This window comes from Petromyzon marinus, chromosome 54 (genome assembly GCF_048934315.1).
Source record: "Petromyzon marinus isolate PM22_M1 ecotype Great Lakes invasive population chromosome 54, UKy_Petmar_22M1.pri1.0, whole genome shotgun sequence".
NCBI classification, from domain to species: domain Eukaryota; kingdom Metazoa; phylum Chordata; class Hyperoartia; order Petromyzontiformes; family Petromyzontidae; genus Petromyzon; species Petromyzon marinus.
Window position 1 is genome coordinate 4931984 of NC_133720.1, and position 16790 is coordinate 4948773.

Genomic DNA, 16790 nt, shown 5'->3' on the forward strand with positions numbered 1-16790 from the left:
CCTACCAAATCATAACATTCCAATTTTACATTCCGGTGGCAATATATTATTGCATGATACTCTTTGGTTCTTTCGGTAAAGTCACGTAGGTATAAAACATTAAATTTAATTAAATCACAGTGATTTATGGATCCCTGCAGTCACGAAAACTTCAAATCTAGATTATGCACGATATATAACCGAAAACTCTACAGCGCGATGATAAATAGTTTGTACGGTAATTATAAAATAAACTTTTTTTTTATTTTACATATATATCAGTTGGCTTATTCACTTCCAATGACCTTTTTTTTTTGCTCTCCCAGCGATGGAAAAGACGTCCGCTAAAAGTGCCACGAGGACATGATATTGCACATTTGTAGTCCTGCTATCGGCGACGTTGGGAGGGCAGAGGTGGGGGCCGCGACAACCCCCAATCTCAACGCCAACTGCTTTTCACCTCCACACCCAAGGACAGGCGCCCATTCTTCCGTCTCTGTGAACCAAACTCGCGAGACCGCCGTAAAAAAAAAAGTTTTTTTACCCAAACTGTTTTTTTTTGTCGCACACACGCGCCTCGCCAAATATCCCAACCGTGTATGCAAAGTACATATACAAAAAAAATCAATCTCGAACTACTACGGCTGCTGATGAATTATTGACAATTATATAAATAAAATAGCGTGCATGCACTTATATTTCGTTGTTTGCACTACTTAAACCTCAATGAGTCCCGTGATAAAAGGATAATGCTTAGATGTATTATGGATGTGCATTTACTTAACTTGCATGTGGATGTTTGAGCATTGTTAAATATTTGATACCGTTTTAGATGTTTGATGTTTCGCAAATATTCTATATATCTCAGATTTTTGGACAAATTATATATTTTTTTTAAGGGTTTACGCATTGCAGAAGGACATTTTAATTAATTGCCCAAAGACAATACCGGATAACTGGGCAGAAGTGTGGATTTGAGATGTCACAAATGTCAGTGAACTTCAAGCTGTGTATGTATTGAAAGAGACAGGTACCCCAATGCATGCACCTGTAACATATTGGACGGTTCGCAATGTCACGCACGCGCACGCGCGCACACGCGTATACCCGTGTGCCTAAAAAGCAGGCATATAGAAATATACGCGTGCGAAAGATGGGCAATTTTTGTACACCGTGCATGAATAGAGCTATCCGTGTGTCATTTTCTTCAGTCTAAGCATGAGTGTGTAAGTATACTTGCACGAACCGCATATATGCGAGTAGGCGTGCCATTGCGTGTGTGTGTACGTGTGTGTGTGTGCGTGTGTGCGTGGGTCCTTATAAAAGGCGCTCCTTGGGGTGAGCTAAGATCGTCAGACAAGCGATCTGCTGAGAACTCCTCGTAAACCCTTATCTGATACTACGGTCCTCAAGCTCTCTTTAGCAACAATGTGCGAACACTGGGGCTACGGTTCTGAGAACGGTAAGTTTTTACACACCCACGGTCACAGCACATTGGCGTTTGTGTGTACGTGTGCGTCTCGCTCACGGCCAACACCAGCGACGATTATCTGAACCGGTCCTGGGCCTCCCCTAGGTCGACTCAGCCTCGAATGAGTACCCAGTGCGGTGTGCCGTGCCAACCTTCATAGGTGCTCGCTAACAGCACTTGCCCCAAAAGTCTGTTAAGACTATACGGGGGATCTCTGTCTTTGTCTCGCCTCATGAGACGTGTTCTTCGCATTGTCGCCGCCCGTTTGTTCGGCACGATGTCCGACGTTTCGCTCCACGTGCCAAAAGCGTCCTCGTCTTCTTCTGCAGGAACTGAGCATTCAAATTGGGGAGATAATATGGTATTATGTTTGGAAAACGTGTTCACTTGGCATTCGTTAACTATGAGTACACTCTATTATAACAAAAATGATAACAGGCGTGAATATGTGAGATAAAATGTTTTCAGGGACTGCGTTGGTTCTGTTCGTGACTTGCTTACCTTTCCTATACTTTTCACTCCCAACGTGTTTTCTGTATTGTTTGTTGTTGTGAATGTCTGACCCCGTGCCCCACCTGGGCACCTCTAAGAAAAGAGCTTCATAGCTCATCGGATTCCACCAGCATAAATACAGATTCCTGTCCTCTGTGTGTAAAGGCAGAGGGGATGGAATAACTTTACCACCAAACCCAACAATTGAAAAAAATTGAGTGAACATATGATCGCATATTGGCTCCTTCTGCGAGCAGATCGAGAGGCGAAGGCAGCACTTACGGGACAGTTTGTCTTAAAATAGATAATACCGCAGCCGCCTGCCACTGAAAGTCACAGTCATTCCGATCTCTCAGTTTCTGAAGAAAAAGGGTGGCTGCAGAAACATTGCTTCACCTTGTCATTTTATATTTTAAATAACTCTCGGCCAATGATAGCGTTGGTACAATATTTGCAGCCTAGATGGATAAACGTGCCTTTGTAAAAGTAACGATAACAAAACGGCAGAGGAGACGAAAGTTTGGCGCTCTATGATTAGACGAAAGTGTGGCGATGACATGGGGAGGCCTTCATCCAGCAGTGGATAGTCAATGGATGGCGATGAGTATTAATTTTCTGGATGACATGTAATCTTAGCATTTTATAAGCAGGCTTTCGCGAGCAAAATAATGATTTATAATTGGATACTATTGGGTTGGATCGTTTCACTGTGACCCGCCACCACTCGACCGTGCCAATCGAATCGAGTTGCCTTGTGGGATATTTTTTTTTACAATATATTAGTTTTTTTTAGCTGAGCTGTCGTTAAGATCTGGATGTAATTTCCAGCGAAAGGTCAGATAAAATTTGTTAAAATTACACTCCAGAAACATATCGTACCGTTGCCACTAATTGTAGCCATGGCAAAGTGCTAAAAAGTTTATATTTTGCACACATTTTCCAAGTTGTTCCGATTGCATCAATGGGAATGAGTAGAGATTGTTGATTTCTACCGTCTCTGTGATATGCTCGATCGGTGTGTTTCGATAAGAGACCCTTCTCAATGTTTAGTTGCATGCGAATTATACTGGATAGCATAAACAGTGAGTGTGCGTCCAGCTATTTAAAAAAATGTACACGCGATAAAATACAAATATACTCAGAGTGTTTATGTATGTCGAACTTATTTCGCACCGTACGTAGCCAACCGTGCTAATCAGAGGTGTGAGAGTGGGATATAATAATACGAAAAAGTATATTTATTACTGCAGCAATAACTTTGGAATATGTAAAAAAATTGTATCGAAACATTTTTTTATTTGAGACATGTGGGAAATAACAAGCGGTGAATATATTCAAAAAAGGTATTATTCTCAGTGGTGATCAACTACTGTATATATGTCTTGATCTCTGACCTTTTAATATTTATAAATGCATGTTTTACAAACCTTGGTCATTCCAAAACTGTGCTAGAACACCGTTTGCTAATCGACCGAGAAGAATACCAATAACGTATTTAATTTTAATTATCAAGGAAGTTTGGAGTCGATCGCGAGCAAAGTGAAATCAAGTTATTGCGGGAGTCTTTTTTTTTTCCGATCGGCAACGGCGTGGGCTCAGAGAAACTTTCCTTTCGAGAGCCACGCTCCCCTCTCACAGACCAACGGTTGAACCACACGCGGTGCCCCAAGCCTGCGGAGGCCACAAACCAACGGCGGCGGTAGGGCACGGAGCGAGAGAGGTCAAACGTTTACATTTGTCAAAGGAAAACGAATCGGCCTTTTGACAAACAAAGAAATGTCATGTTTAGCGACGAGTGATGGCAGTCTCAGGCGTGCCCCATCACAGTAAGACCACTGGCACCGCTGTCAAGGCGGAGCTGCTGGAATCACATTCCCTTCACCGCCAACTTTTTTGCCTTTTGTGAGATTCTGACCACCTCCGCTGGGTGTTATTGTTTGCGTTACTATTGTGTGCATAACACCTGCGTGCGTGCGTGTATGAATGTAGGTTTGCGATGTGTGTGTGTGTGTATGCCGAACCTGTTTCGCACCGTACATATCCAACCGCGCTAATCCGAGGTGCCGGGTGGTGGGGGGGTGACCATTAAGCACACAAAAAATCAGTACCTGTTGGCCCTGTTAAAATGACATCTTAAGTAAAATAATTATTATTTCGTTTACGTGGTTATGCACTGCTCGGTGTAGGCTTGCACGGTATATCCAGGGGTTCCCAATTGTTATCCTCAGTGGGGGCACGTTGTAGCAAAACAAAAACCCCAACTTATTTCGAAAACCCAGCACCGGTTTAAGTGTTCAGGGGGGGCCACCAAGGACGAGTCCAACTTTGTGGGCCACTCTTTGTCAATTAAATTCCTTCTCTTTCTCGTTTTTTTGCCACCACCCATTTCTGATACCACATTGTCAGTTACAATTCTAGGTTGTCGTTGTTTTGACGTGATACAGTGTATGAATCGTAAAGCTAAATCATTAACACCGCCTCAGAGCCAGGCAGGGTTGGGGCTAGGCGGGTCCTAGGGTCGACTGTGCACAACCAAATGCCCCCTTTGACTCCACCCAAGTTCACTCTGCTGCTTAGCAGTCTGTCACTGTTGTAGTGCCCCCAACTCCAATCCCATCCCAGACGTACTGGAGTCGGGCCTTCACAGAGCGCAGTTTGTTTGTTCTAGGGGGACCCCCTTAAACTAAAAAAATGTTTTTATTTCACCAGGTGTAAGGCCCACTGAGCTATATAGCTTTTTCAGAAGCGACCTGGCCACAAATGGTAGCTCAACGAAATGGCTTATCGTGTTGAAATGCATAGCAGCCAAAACACCCGAAACGCGTGTTGATTCTAAATATGGAGGGGAAAACCGGAGGATCCAGATAAAAATCCAGGTGACCACGGGGGGAGACAGAGAGAGACGCAGCAAACTTCAAATATACAGCAAGGTCAGGATCGAACCCACAAGCGTCTGTATGCCAGGCGAGGTAGTTAACATCTTGCCCCTTACCTGATTGCAGCTGTCCCTGTGCAACACAAGGTTTACGTGGTTATGCACCAGCCTGCAAGTGGTGGGCATTAGTCTGCGATGTTGCTCTTTGGTTTTAAACCAACGAACTAATTTGGACCCGTGACGCCGTCACCCGATGGCCACCGTGAAGCGGTACGAACGCATTGCGTTGTCGTATTTGTTAACCGCGGTGGGAAATCAAAGTTGCATTTTTTGTTTGTTTTCATTTTACCAAAGTGCAAAACCTTATTTTAATTTCAGGCACAGAACTATACACGTAATGTCGCTGTTGCTTTCATTTCCAAGTTACCCATTGGGTGTTTCACAGTGCTTCTTACAGTCTTGCTTTTCAAACATGGTGCGGGGTCAAATTCTAGGCTGCTGGCCCTGCCCTGGCCCAACAATCCGGGCCTGCATAGACATCCCGACGTGCCGCCTAAACAGCCCGTTAAAGACACAGCGCGTCACCTGCAAATGTATTCGGGCAATGGTTCTTAACCTGGGATGCACGCACGCGCTGGGGGTGCGGAGATGCCCTTTCTGGGGGGTGTGAGACGCGGGCAGATTTTTTTTAATTAAAGGCAAATCATCGAAAAGACAAATTAATCACGGGCACGTAAATACAAAGTACTTTGTTTAATCAAACCCCCCATGTATTTATTGACATTATATTAAAAAAATATATAACGATTCAGAACCAAAGGGGTGCAAGGTTGCAGTAAAGGTTAAGAACCACGACTTTAGGGTCTTTCGACCGTGATCCTGCGTGACCCCGGCGCGTGGTAAAGTCTCGATAAGAGCCATCCCGCGGACTTTGCACGACCACGGTGATTGCGGTCTCGTGGTTCAAACGGGCAGAATTATTATTTTTATAGCTATTGAGTGGCTCCTTAAGTGGTCGGTTTAAAAGTCACCTGTAGTTAAACATTTAACGAGATGGCCAGGCATAGGTAAATGCGTTGTGGAGCGCTGTGATAGAGCGAACACGCAACACTTATCGGCAGTTTTGGTTACGAGGGTAATAATTATACTTAAGTCGTCTTTACCCAACTCTCTGCCCCCTTAACAATGACACGATTTGCATTGCTGATCGCACAGCTTGGGTTGATAATCCTGGAGTGTCACTCAATCTGAATCGCATTGTAATTGATTTTATTCGCATTTTATTCAGTCAAACTAATTTAACGGTATGTTCGCAACAGGCAAAAATGTAACGGAACGCAAACTAGGTGACGTGTATCAAGTGATCTTTGAGCTATACACACGCGTGCAAAATATGTTTCGGGAAATTGACTTTAATTAATATCGCGGGAAACCTCATAAGTCAGTTAATTATGTCACTGTTTTAATTAGTGTGGGGTTACCTCTACCCTTACTCTTAATCGTGACCTCTACTGATGATGATGTCTTTCTTCGAAGAGTGAGGTCCGCCCATTTACAGATGCAGTCAAATGACAGGCATATGCCAAGGTAGTTTATCACGTGAGAATCTGCTTTGAATTGGTATTACAATACTCCCATTAAAACTGGCATCAAGCTATATGATAGTCACGGTGTGTTTCCAAATCATTCGAAACTCATTTCACAAAGACTCACAAGAGAGACCACAGTTTAGGCTCAAATGATAAACCTCTCTCCAGCCTAATTCCTTCCTCTGCCATAAAAAAAGAACTGCGAACTGGATTTGCAAACTGGACATCACCGGTTCCATCCAACACGTTTCTTACGTCCGCCTCTCCCCACCACCACCCCCCCCCCCCCCATCTAGCGAGCAATGCAAATCTGTCCGCCGCGGTTAAGTTGGTCGGCAGGTCACGCGAGGTGGGTTAAAGTGTGTGGCACTCCCACCACCTCCACAAAAGTCGCCTCCGAAGTCCTGCACTACACAAGTATAGGGGTGGGAACGGTAATGGGGAACCACGTCTGCTCAGTGCGGATGAGCAGGCCAACTACCCTTGAGTTTACCTCTCCCGGAGGCCCTTTCACCCGCCTTAGAGTGACCGACCAGTCGCCGGGCTGCACCCACAAACCCGTCTCTAGACGAAGGTCAAGACACTCACAGCTCTAGAATCTTAAGGCGCAATGCGTCACGTTCCTCTCATGCGTTTTCGTGTGCTCCCCCCCCTCCCACCCCCATGATGCTTTTTTATGTTCGCCCTTACCGTTCCCTACCCCTATTATTGTATATTCCCCATTGCCCCTATAATTGCATGTTCCCCGTTGCCGTTCCCTCCCCTATACTTGTATGTTCCCCATTACCGTTCCCTCCCCTATAATAGTATGTTCCCCTGTTGCCGTTCCCTCCCCTATGCTTGTATGTTCCCCATTACCGTTCCCTCCCCTATAATAGTATGTTCCCCATTACCGTTCCCTCCCCTATACTTGTATGTTCCCCATTACCGTTCCCTCCCCTATAATAGTATGTTCCCCATTACCGTTCCCTCCCATATACTTGTGTAGTGCAGGACTTCGGAGGCGACATTTGTGGAGGCACCTTCTTTTATGAACACACACGACCTCGACGACACACACTAGCCGATACACACACTAGCCGATGCAACACATCGGTGGCGCTAGCTAGCTAAGGCAGCTGGCAGGCTATCCAGCAGCGCGACGTCGAGGGATGACAGAGACGGCAGCGGCGACGCCCCCCTTCTCGAACCCACCAGGAGCTTCCAGGGGCTTCCAGGTGGACCCCTCCATGACCCTTGCCCGAGTGCTTCCACTCTGCCGACACACACCGTGTATACTGTCGGCCACTGGCGTGTGTGCTGTTTGTACACCGCAGTTGCCGCTTTTGGTCACCAGCCGGCGCTATTACACTACAACTTGTATGTCCCCCCCCCCCCCCGCTCGTCGCTCCCTCCCCCCCATATAAACATTCGCTTCTCTCTGCTCGAGTCTCCCCGCACCTGGACACGGGGCAGTGAGCCCAAATCCGCCCCTCTCCACCAAGCCCGCCCCCGGGCCGCGTCCGACCTTCTGCTTCTGTGAAACCGTGGCCGCGTACCGGGGCACGTGTCGAGTTGACAGAAATAAATGCAGGCGGTTTTGTGTCACAACGTCTGTTATCGTCTCGGATTGAAGACAACGATGACCGTGCGATGATTGCAGGACCCGAGGTGTGGGGCAAGCATTTTAAGAACGCCGATGGGTCTCGTCAGTCTCCCATCGACATCGAGCCCGCCAGCGCCGTCTACGAAGCGGCGCTGGGCGCCCTCTCCGTGAGCTACTCCGGCGCCGACGCCAAGAGCATCTCCAACAGCGGTCACTCCTTCTCCGTGGACTACGACGACTCCGGCGACAGCAGTGGTACGCGAGCGTGGTTTTGGTTTTTTTTTTTTATCATTGCCTGCCTCGAATTCTCGAAATCGGGTTTCTTTTTTGCTGGGACTTTGCTTAGCCGGCTGGCTTGCAGTAGGGGATTATCGGCCTAAAGGCAAACTTACCTGCCTGCCGCTAGACCAGGGGCAGGCAACCGAAATAACAAGAGCCATTTTTTTTTTTTTTAGAATTCGGTTAAAACAACAAAAATCCCAACTGAATTTTTCTTGAGGCGCAATGCACTGTGGTGGTGAATACGAGACGGTGATGGTCCTGAATAGATGACGTAACGAAGGACTCCTTAAAAGAGCCGCACGCTGCTCCAGAGATGCAGGATGCCGACTATCCATGGTAAATTGGACTTCCATGGTAAACTGGACTTTCATTGTGAACTGGACTTCCATGGTGAACTGGACTTCCATGATAAACTGGACTTCCATGGTGAACTGGACTTCCATGGTGAACTGGACTTCCATGGTAAACTGGACTTTCATGGTGAACTGGACTTCCATGGTAAACTGGACTTCCATGGTGAACTGGACTTCCATGGTGAACTGGACTTCCATGCTAAATTGGACTCCCATGGTAAACTGGACTCCCATGGTAAACTGGACTCCCATGGTAAACTGGACTTCCATGGTGAACTGGACTTCCATGCTAAATTGTACTCCCATGGTAAACTGGACTCCCATGGTAAACTGGACTCCCATGGTAAACTGAACCTCCCATGATCAGGGGTGGGCAACCAAAACAGCAAGAAGAGGCATTTTTTTTCTAATTCGGTTTAAAAAAACTCTATATTTCAAGAGCCGCAAACAGTTCTTTAAAGAGCCGCATGCTGCTTCAGAGACGCAGGTTGCTGACCCCTGCGCTAGACCATAATACCATAATCCTACACTATTGCACCCTAGCACTGATGAGTGGTTATCGTATATACTTGAATTACCCATTTAGCTTTGCTTTCCAACGCAAACTCCGTTCAATGCCATCTTGACAACATCATTGAACGCTGCAAGAAAAGCTGCATTTAACAGGGCTACGCTTCAAGAGTGTCATGATTATTTTAAATGTGTATGTATGATATGATAATTATGAAGAACATTGCCCAAAACATGACCTAATTATTTAGTTTTCTTTTTAAGACTCCTTCCACACACAGTGGTATTATTGACCAATACATTGAGTATGTTTTTATTTATTAATTTAGATTGTGCACCACTGAATAATTAGTTATGTGTACTTATGCTGAACTTCTTTCGCACCGTACGTAGCCAACCCGCGCTAATCTGAGGTGCAAGGGAAAAGACAACAAACTAAACACAAAAAGCAGTTCTCAATAAATTAGTTTTCAAAGTTGGGCTGCGACCAAGTTCTTACTTTTGAATCCTCGGACGTGTTCCTGGAGCGTGGCCAACGGATGAGACGAACTGGACTCTTAAATAGAACAATGAGAGCACAGCGAACGATAACCAATCTCTCCTACGGATATTGCTTCACATTGCGGCGAAGGCAAAGGGCTGATTTTATCACGTTCTATGTACCGCACAATGCCTCGCTTTATAACATTCGTAAAGTTTGGTCGCGATTACACTTTCCCTCCGTCATTCATCGTCGGCAGCTCCGGTCACGTAATGGGCATTTATGCACTTAGATAAAGGTTAATTGGGGAAATTTTAGCACAATTTAATCTCTCTATGGGTGCGTGGTGTCTTAGTATAGCGGTGGAGATGATAGAGATTAATTATTAGTTATTCACCGACGGGCATGCTTGCCACCTCACTTTTTTTTCATTAAACCCAGGACATATAATGGGAAGAAGGATATCTCACAATACCGAAAGAGGGGAGGACTTTACGTGTCAACTGTGCTGGATTATTACTTTACTAACCCCACAAAACTGGGGCTATTAATGTCCCCGGCAAGACTTAAGAATGTTTACCAAGACGGCCGGGCACAACAGGAGGATGATCCTGGGGGAAAATCACGAGAGGTGAAATCCCTGTGGACAGTCCCCAAGAGTAAGATGCACAAAGGGATGGTGGCAAGATGTGATTGATTAAAATAAAACACATTACTAAGGACAAGGATTAGTCAACAGGTTGTCATCAGGGATCCAGCGCTGGATATCTCTTGACGAGAGGACAACATCGTGAGAAGACGTTTTAGGTGGCAAGGGGACTTGTGATGAGGGAAGCTGAGATGAGCATTGGACAGGAATTTGAACCACAGATCCCAGTGCAGCGGCCTCCCAAAAAGAGTCTCAAGACTCCTTATACAACTTCCCTGGATAACTTAATTAATTTATACAGCATTCGTGACCTAATTCTGTTACATTGTCAAAATGTGCATGCTACGTAATATAACCGGGTTGGCTGCTGTTGCTGCTATATTTTTGTGGTGAATAGTTTTATTATCCGTGCGCGTGTGTGCGTGTTTGTGAGTCTCCCCCGTGACCTCCTGTCAGCCTTAAAGTGCACATGCCTTGGCACAAGCGTCATGGTGACATCACCGCCACTTAGTAACGAAGGGCAGTTGTTGTTGTTGTTGTTGTTTGCGGTGGAGCGGTGGTGTAGCGGTTAGCGCTACGCTGCGCTACGAACCCGGCGACCCGAATTCCATTCCCGCTCACGGCCAATACCGGTGACGATTATCTGAACCGGTCATGAACCTCCCCTAGGTCGACTCAGCCTCAAACGAGCACTTGGTGCGATGTGTAAACGTCACCACTGGGGAGACAAAGGCGGCTGGGAGTGGTGCCGGCCTTCATAGGTGCTACCCGCTAACAGCACTTGCCCCAACAGTCTGTCGAAGGCGATACACGCGGGGGATCTTTGTCTGTGTCTTTGCAGTGCTGAGTGGGGGGCCCCTCGCCAACCCGTACAAGCTGAAGCAGTTCCACTTCCACTGGGGGGCCTCTGACGCGAAGGGATCCGAGCACACCGTGGATGGGAAGTCCTACTCTGCCGAGGTGCTATATGGGGGATCTTTGTCTTTGTCACTGTGACCCTGTGCGTCACTGTGACCCCGTGCGTCACTGTGACCCCGTGCGTCACTGTGACCCCTGTATGTCACTGTGACCCCTGTGTGCCACTGTGACCCCTGTGTGTCACTGTGACCCCTGTGTGTCACTGTGACCCCTGTGTGTTACTGTGACTCTGGGTGTCACTAAGACCCTGTGTGTCACTGTGACCCCTGTGTGTCACTGTGACCCTGTGTGTTACTGTGACCCTGGGTGTCACTGTGACCCTGGGTGTCACTGTGTATATGGGATCCTGTGTGACACATTCACGCAACACCATAAGAAATTGGCCAAACACCCCCCCCCCGCCCCCATATGCAGATCCTCCCTTAAAAGATAAACGTCATAATAATAGTAACTTGTATTATATACACAAAGATAAAAGGGATTGGGGTCAGTGTTGCAATAGCTCAGTAGGATTTTCATGGTTAAAAAAAAGTTTTATTTGCATAGTTTTTCAGTGATTTGCTAACGTTTTCAATACTCTGCACTCCATTCGTGGCGTTGTACTGTTTGTTGTTGTGACGTTTTGACCCGCCCCTACTGGACATCTGTGAAAAAAAGAGCTTTATAGCTCGTCGGATTCCTCAAGCTTCAACAAATACTCTGATTCTGAACGCTTTGTTCGCAACCGTACGATTGCAATTGAGGGGACTAGAACCCATCGGCTCACGGAAGCTAAAGCCTGCTGCGTAGCCCTGGGATGAGTGACCAACAAACGCTCAACACAAACTCTCTGTCCCCCTAATGCCCTCTCATGGTTGGCAGACCTCGACATTGGCATTCTGCAAACCGAGCCAATTGCCATCGCGCGCGAGGACAGGCGAGTGGGAAACGGAGGGTGTCACTGTCGCAACAAAAATCCACCGCTGGACTGAACTTCTAAGCTCAGTCTATGCTCCCCACAGTTATCGATCAGCGTGGTTAAGAACATTTTCACGAACCCACCCAAGACTCACGCGGTGTGTTCGGGGAGGCCCTCGTCCAACAGTGGGGTTGACACACCGCTGCACGGGTACATGCTAGGACACATCCCCGTGACGTCTCATAGCCGTCAACCCGTACGGTTCACCCCTTGATCTTATCCAGGAAAATTGAGTTTTCGGGTCCATACGGGGTACAGCCGTTTCAATACGGGCAACAAAAGCACGTTTTTAGTAACATGATTTTTCTCTGTTCCTTTGTATTTCTCCCTTGTGATGTGACTTCGTAGGATGAACGTTGATATTTAGAAGGCGCACGGGGCGACCAATAAGGTCTAAATTGGTCTGTAATAAGGTAGGGCACTGATAGGGGTTTGACAGGTGTGCGTCACCTCCCACGTGGCCCCCGTCCGCCATGCAGTGGCTCACCGCGCCCATGTCTCTCCGTTGCAGCTCCACCTGGTGCACTGGAATGCGGCCAAGTACGCAAGCTTTGACGAGGCGAAAGACAAGAGCGATGGGCTGGCTGTGCTGGGCGCCTTCGTGAAGGTGCTTCACTCAAACACAGATCCCCCCCATTAGCCTTTACAGACTGTTGGGGCAAGGGCTGTTAGCGAGCACCTATGAAAACCCGAACGGTACACGAGGGGGTGGGTGGCCAGCACCGTGCCTGACCACCTTTGTCTCCCAAGTGGCGATGATTTTACACACCGCACCAGGTACTCGTTTGAGGCTGAGTCGGCCTAGGGGAGGCCCAGGACCGGTTCAAAAAAATCGCCACCGGTATTGGTGGCCGTGAGCGGGAATCGAACTCGGGTAGCCGGGTTCGTAGACGCCCACCACCACACTACCGCTCACCACATCCACCCTCACCCAGACTCACCACCCTCATCCACCTACACTCACAAATACAAAGATCCACTGCATCGCCTGTAACAGACTGTCGGGGGCAAGCACACCCCCTGGACATTGCTACCAGGGCGGCGGGAGGGGGGGGGGATCTCATATTCAGCTTCAGTGTGTAACGGTAAAGCTGACTGTCGGATTCAATATTTTTTTTCCAGGTTGGCGCAAATAACGCAGGGTTGCAGAAGGTGACGGACGCTCTGAATGCCATCGCGGACAAGGTGAGGACAACGACCGACTGCGTCGACAACGTGACGCACAATCCCAGAATCCCACGGGCAACGTCTGTGAACACGAACATTGTGGACTGCCTAGTATGTCTGAAAATCGACGTTACAAGCCACCGGTTTGCAACAACAACAAAAAGAATAACGTCAGTCACGTGTTTTTGGTTAAGGTGGTGTTATCGCTGTTGGATTTATAGGAAGCGTTCGACATAAAGAAAAATAGCAAACTCTGCTTACGAATAGAAATGCTCCGGAAAATTACTTCGCCATCCAATGGTAATGATAATGCAATTAATAATCGACGCCGTTGACCCTGGCCATTGACCGAGCAACCCAACGTTCCTACCAGCTCCCTCCGCAGGAATGTGTTATAAACGGTTTTGATAGTTAGGGTCTCTTTCACTATAGAGTTCACTCGTCAACATTTTAAGCTTCCCAGCTGAGCTTCCGTTTCAGCAAAGATGACATCTCGAGCGCATGAGCTCAACTTGATCTCTGCTAGACTTCCATGGGAAGTCAGTGGGCGGAAATTATTCGCTGCACTGCGGCCATTAACGCACCAACCTGAGTTTGATTCCCAGCCAGGGCGAACACCAGCGGCGATTGATATCTAAACTGATTCTGGGCCACCCCGACTTTCAGATACGTGCACTTGACCAGCGTATGGTTCAACAACCTCCATGGCTGACAGAGCACGGAGGAGGAGGCTTTCATCCAGTAGCGGATTGAAAAATATTGTAAATAATTGTTATTTAAATATTTACATTGCTGAAAGATTAAAAAAAATCTATAGTGTCGGAGTTTTGGAGGCTTAATTTCACAGCTGGATGCCTGAATTTTGACCTGAGCCAACATTAACGCTAAGACCGTGAAAAAAAAACTACATTTGTTGCAAGCGACCTCACTTGCAGCACCGTATTCATTTATTTTTACTCCAGGGTGCCAAGGCGGACTTCAAGAACTACGACCCCTCGGTTCTCCTGCCCAAGTCCCTGGACTTTTGGTCCTACCTGGGCTCTCTGACCACCCCGCCCCTCAATGAGAGCGCTATCTGGATCGTGCTCAAGGATCCGATCTCCGCCAGCAAGGAGCAGGTGAGACGGGGAGGGGGCCTGGGAGCGCCGTGGGTGCTTGAGTGTGTGGCGAGATGTTAACTACCTCGCCTGGTATACAGGAGGTCGTGAGTACGATCGATCCCGACCACCGACGCCTGTATATTTGGAGTTGGGGCGTTCTCCCCGTGGTCGCGTGGATCTTTCTCCGGGTCCTCCGGGTCTTTCCCTCCACATTTAGAATCGACACGCGTTTAGAGTATTTGACTGCTATAAATGTCCACGATAAGCCACTTCGTTGAGCTATCATTTGTGGCCAGGTCGCTTCTAACCAAAAAGAGCTATATAGCTCAGTGGGCCTTACCTGCTAAAATTTAAAAAAAAGTTTGCCTCACTTATCTGTACAGTCCCATCGGTGAGCTCCTCCGGCAGGCAAAGCTGCGTTGGCTGGGTCATGTAGCCCGCATGCCCAGCCACCGCATGCCTGCACAGCTTTTGTTCGGCCGGATAGAGGGCCAAACGTGCGCGGCACGGGCTAGAGAAGAGATGGAATGTGTTACGAGAGGATATGGATCTAAGATCGGCCTCTGTGGAGGAGGCTCGAGAAGGACGCTACTGGGCAGTTGGAGGCAGTCTTCCTCCAGCAACAGCAGAGGGCAGAGAAGCGACGCTCACAAGGGGAGCTGCTAAACACAGCAAGTTGGGACAGTAGAGGGCAAAGTTGGCGCATCTGCCGGTCATCTCAGTCAACCCATGGCACCTGTGTCTGTCCCGTGACCTCCTATCAGCGGGCGTTCGACACTTCACATCGCCTTAACGTGCACGTAGCCTGGCACAAGCGCCGTGGTGACGTGACTGCCACTTCGTGACAAAAGGCGGTTGTTGCCGGAGCCTCGTTGAGTCTCAAGATTATCTTTGCAGGAGCGTCTTCCGTCGGGATATTTGGCCAATTTCCACAAATTAAGTGTTTTGGTCTCGTGTGGAAGGAGCGAAAATGACAACAGAAACCATCGTGTGCCGTGCTACTCGCTAACAGCACATGCCCTCTGGTATGTTAAGGGCTATACGGGGGCGGGGATCTGCCTCTCATCTTTCGTCTTCTTTTTTTACCTCTCAGTTGGCTGCATTCCGCTCACTGAAAGCGAGCGACGGCTCCAAACTGGTGTGCAACTTCCGTCCGACGCAGCCTCTCAAAGGCCGCGTGGTGCAGGCCTCCTTCAAGTGAAAAGCCCGCTGGACGCAGGGTCCCGTGTGCGCGCGTGTCACCGCTTGTCACCGCGCCTGTGCTGTTGTGCCAATTGCGCCGAGTCACGGTGGTTGTGGAATTGTGTCCACCTACTAATCCCATTGTGCCAAATACATCATTAAAATTATATACATAGTAGGATGTAGATAGTTGACAAATTTGTAGAGGGGATTCATCGAGCAGTAGATAAATCATGGCTGATGGTGATCATATAGAATGAGTATCTAAGTGAATTGCCTGTTGGGTATGCAATGATTGTTTTTTAAGGATTGAATATTGGTTGACAGAAGCACAAACGTTGGCACACAATTTATACCTAGATATATTTAACAATTCCAAGTGTCGACTCATTTTTGGCAGAAAAAAATAGATCAACGTTTTAAAAATGTTTAGCTTATCAAACCCATAAATGTGTGCCGTTTTTTCTTGGTTAATACTTTTGGTTTGCAAAGTGTCCGCTAGGGGGACCAAAGTTTGTGACTATGACTGGAAATGTAACACAGCACTTAAAACACTGGATCCAGAGACAGCTTCCGTTTGCTATTTGTGCTTTAATATATCAATCGAAGTGAAATGCCGTGATTATGCCTTCTTACACGTGAAGATTTGTGCCAAACTTTAAATGTTCAATATTCACAATTTATCAAATTTTCAAACGCAGTGATTATTCTGTTTAAATTATTCCGTTTTTTAGTGTTGTTTTTATGAGCCGTTTAATGAAAGTGGCTGAGGACCACTTTGACAATACAATAGTTAGTAACAGTGAATAACTTAAACACCAATGATCCGTGAATATTTAATAGCTTACTCTGTAAAGCACATTTCCGTTTGCTCAAATCAGTTTGCGCTTCCGACTGTTGCTTTTGGGATAATAAAGATCAAATAAACTCAACGTTTGTGTCACTTATGCTCAGTTGTCACTCGTTTTAAGCGAATTGTGGTGGTGATGCTGCTACGGCGTTTGCAGTGGTGCAGAAACAACAAAAATCTCAGCACAATCGTCAATAACAGTGGCCTCTATTTTTCCTGCTAAGGCCTCAGAGATAACGTGGATAATAACGAGTTCTTTTGCCTGTTCATGTGCCTATCCACGTCTAAACAACTGTTCAGAAAACATTTAAATTAAAGTCATTATATATGGGACCCTTTTTCATGAACT

At 47.2% G+C, this 16790-nt stretch overlaps 2 protein-coding genes across 2 annotated transcripts in view; both read left to right on the forward strand.

The window, feature by feature from the left end:
• Positions 1-16790, forward strand: part of COX4I1 (cytochrome c oxidase subunit 4I1) — a 293476-nt gene that overhangs the window by 142178 nt on the left and 134508 nt on the right. The gene's annotated exons all lie outside the window — the stretch shown is intronic.
• On the forward strand, positions 1337-16534 carry LOC116954150 (carbonic anhydrase 1). Its single transcript, XM_032974618.2, has 7 exons — positions 1337-1441; positions 8049-8246; positions 11108-11226; positions 12654-12749; positions 13265-13327; positions 14272-14427; positions 15503-16534. Exons 1-7 carry the CDS (start codon positions 1408-1410, stop codon positions 15608-15610), a joined length of 774 nt encoding a protein of 257 aa, XP_032830509.1. The 5' UTR covers positions 1337-1407; the 3' UTR covers positions 15611-16534.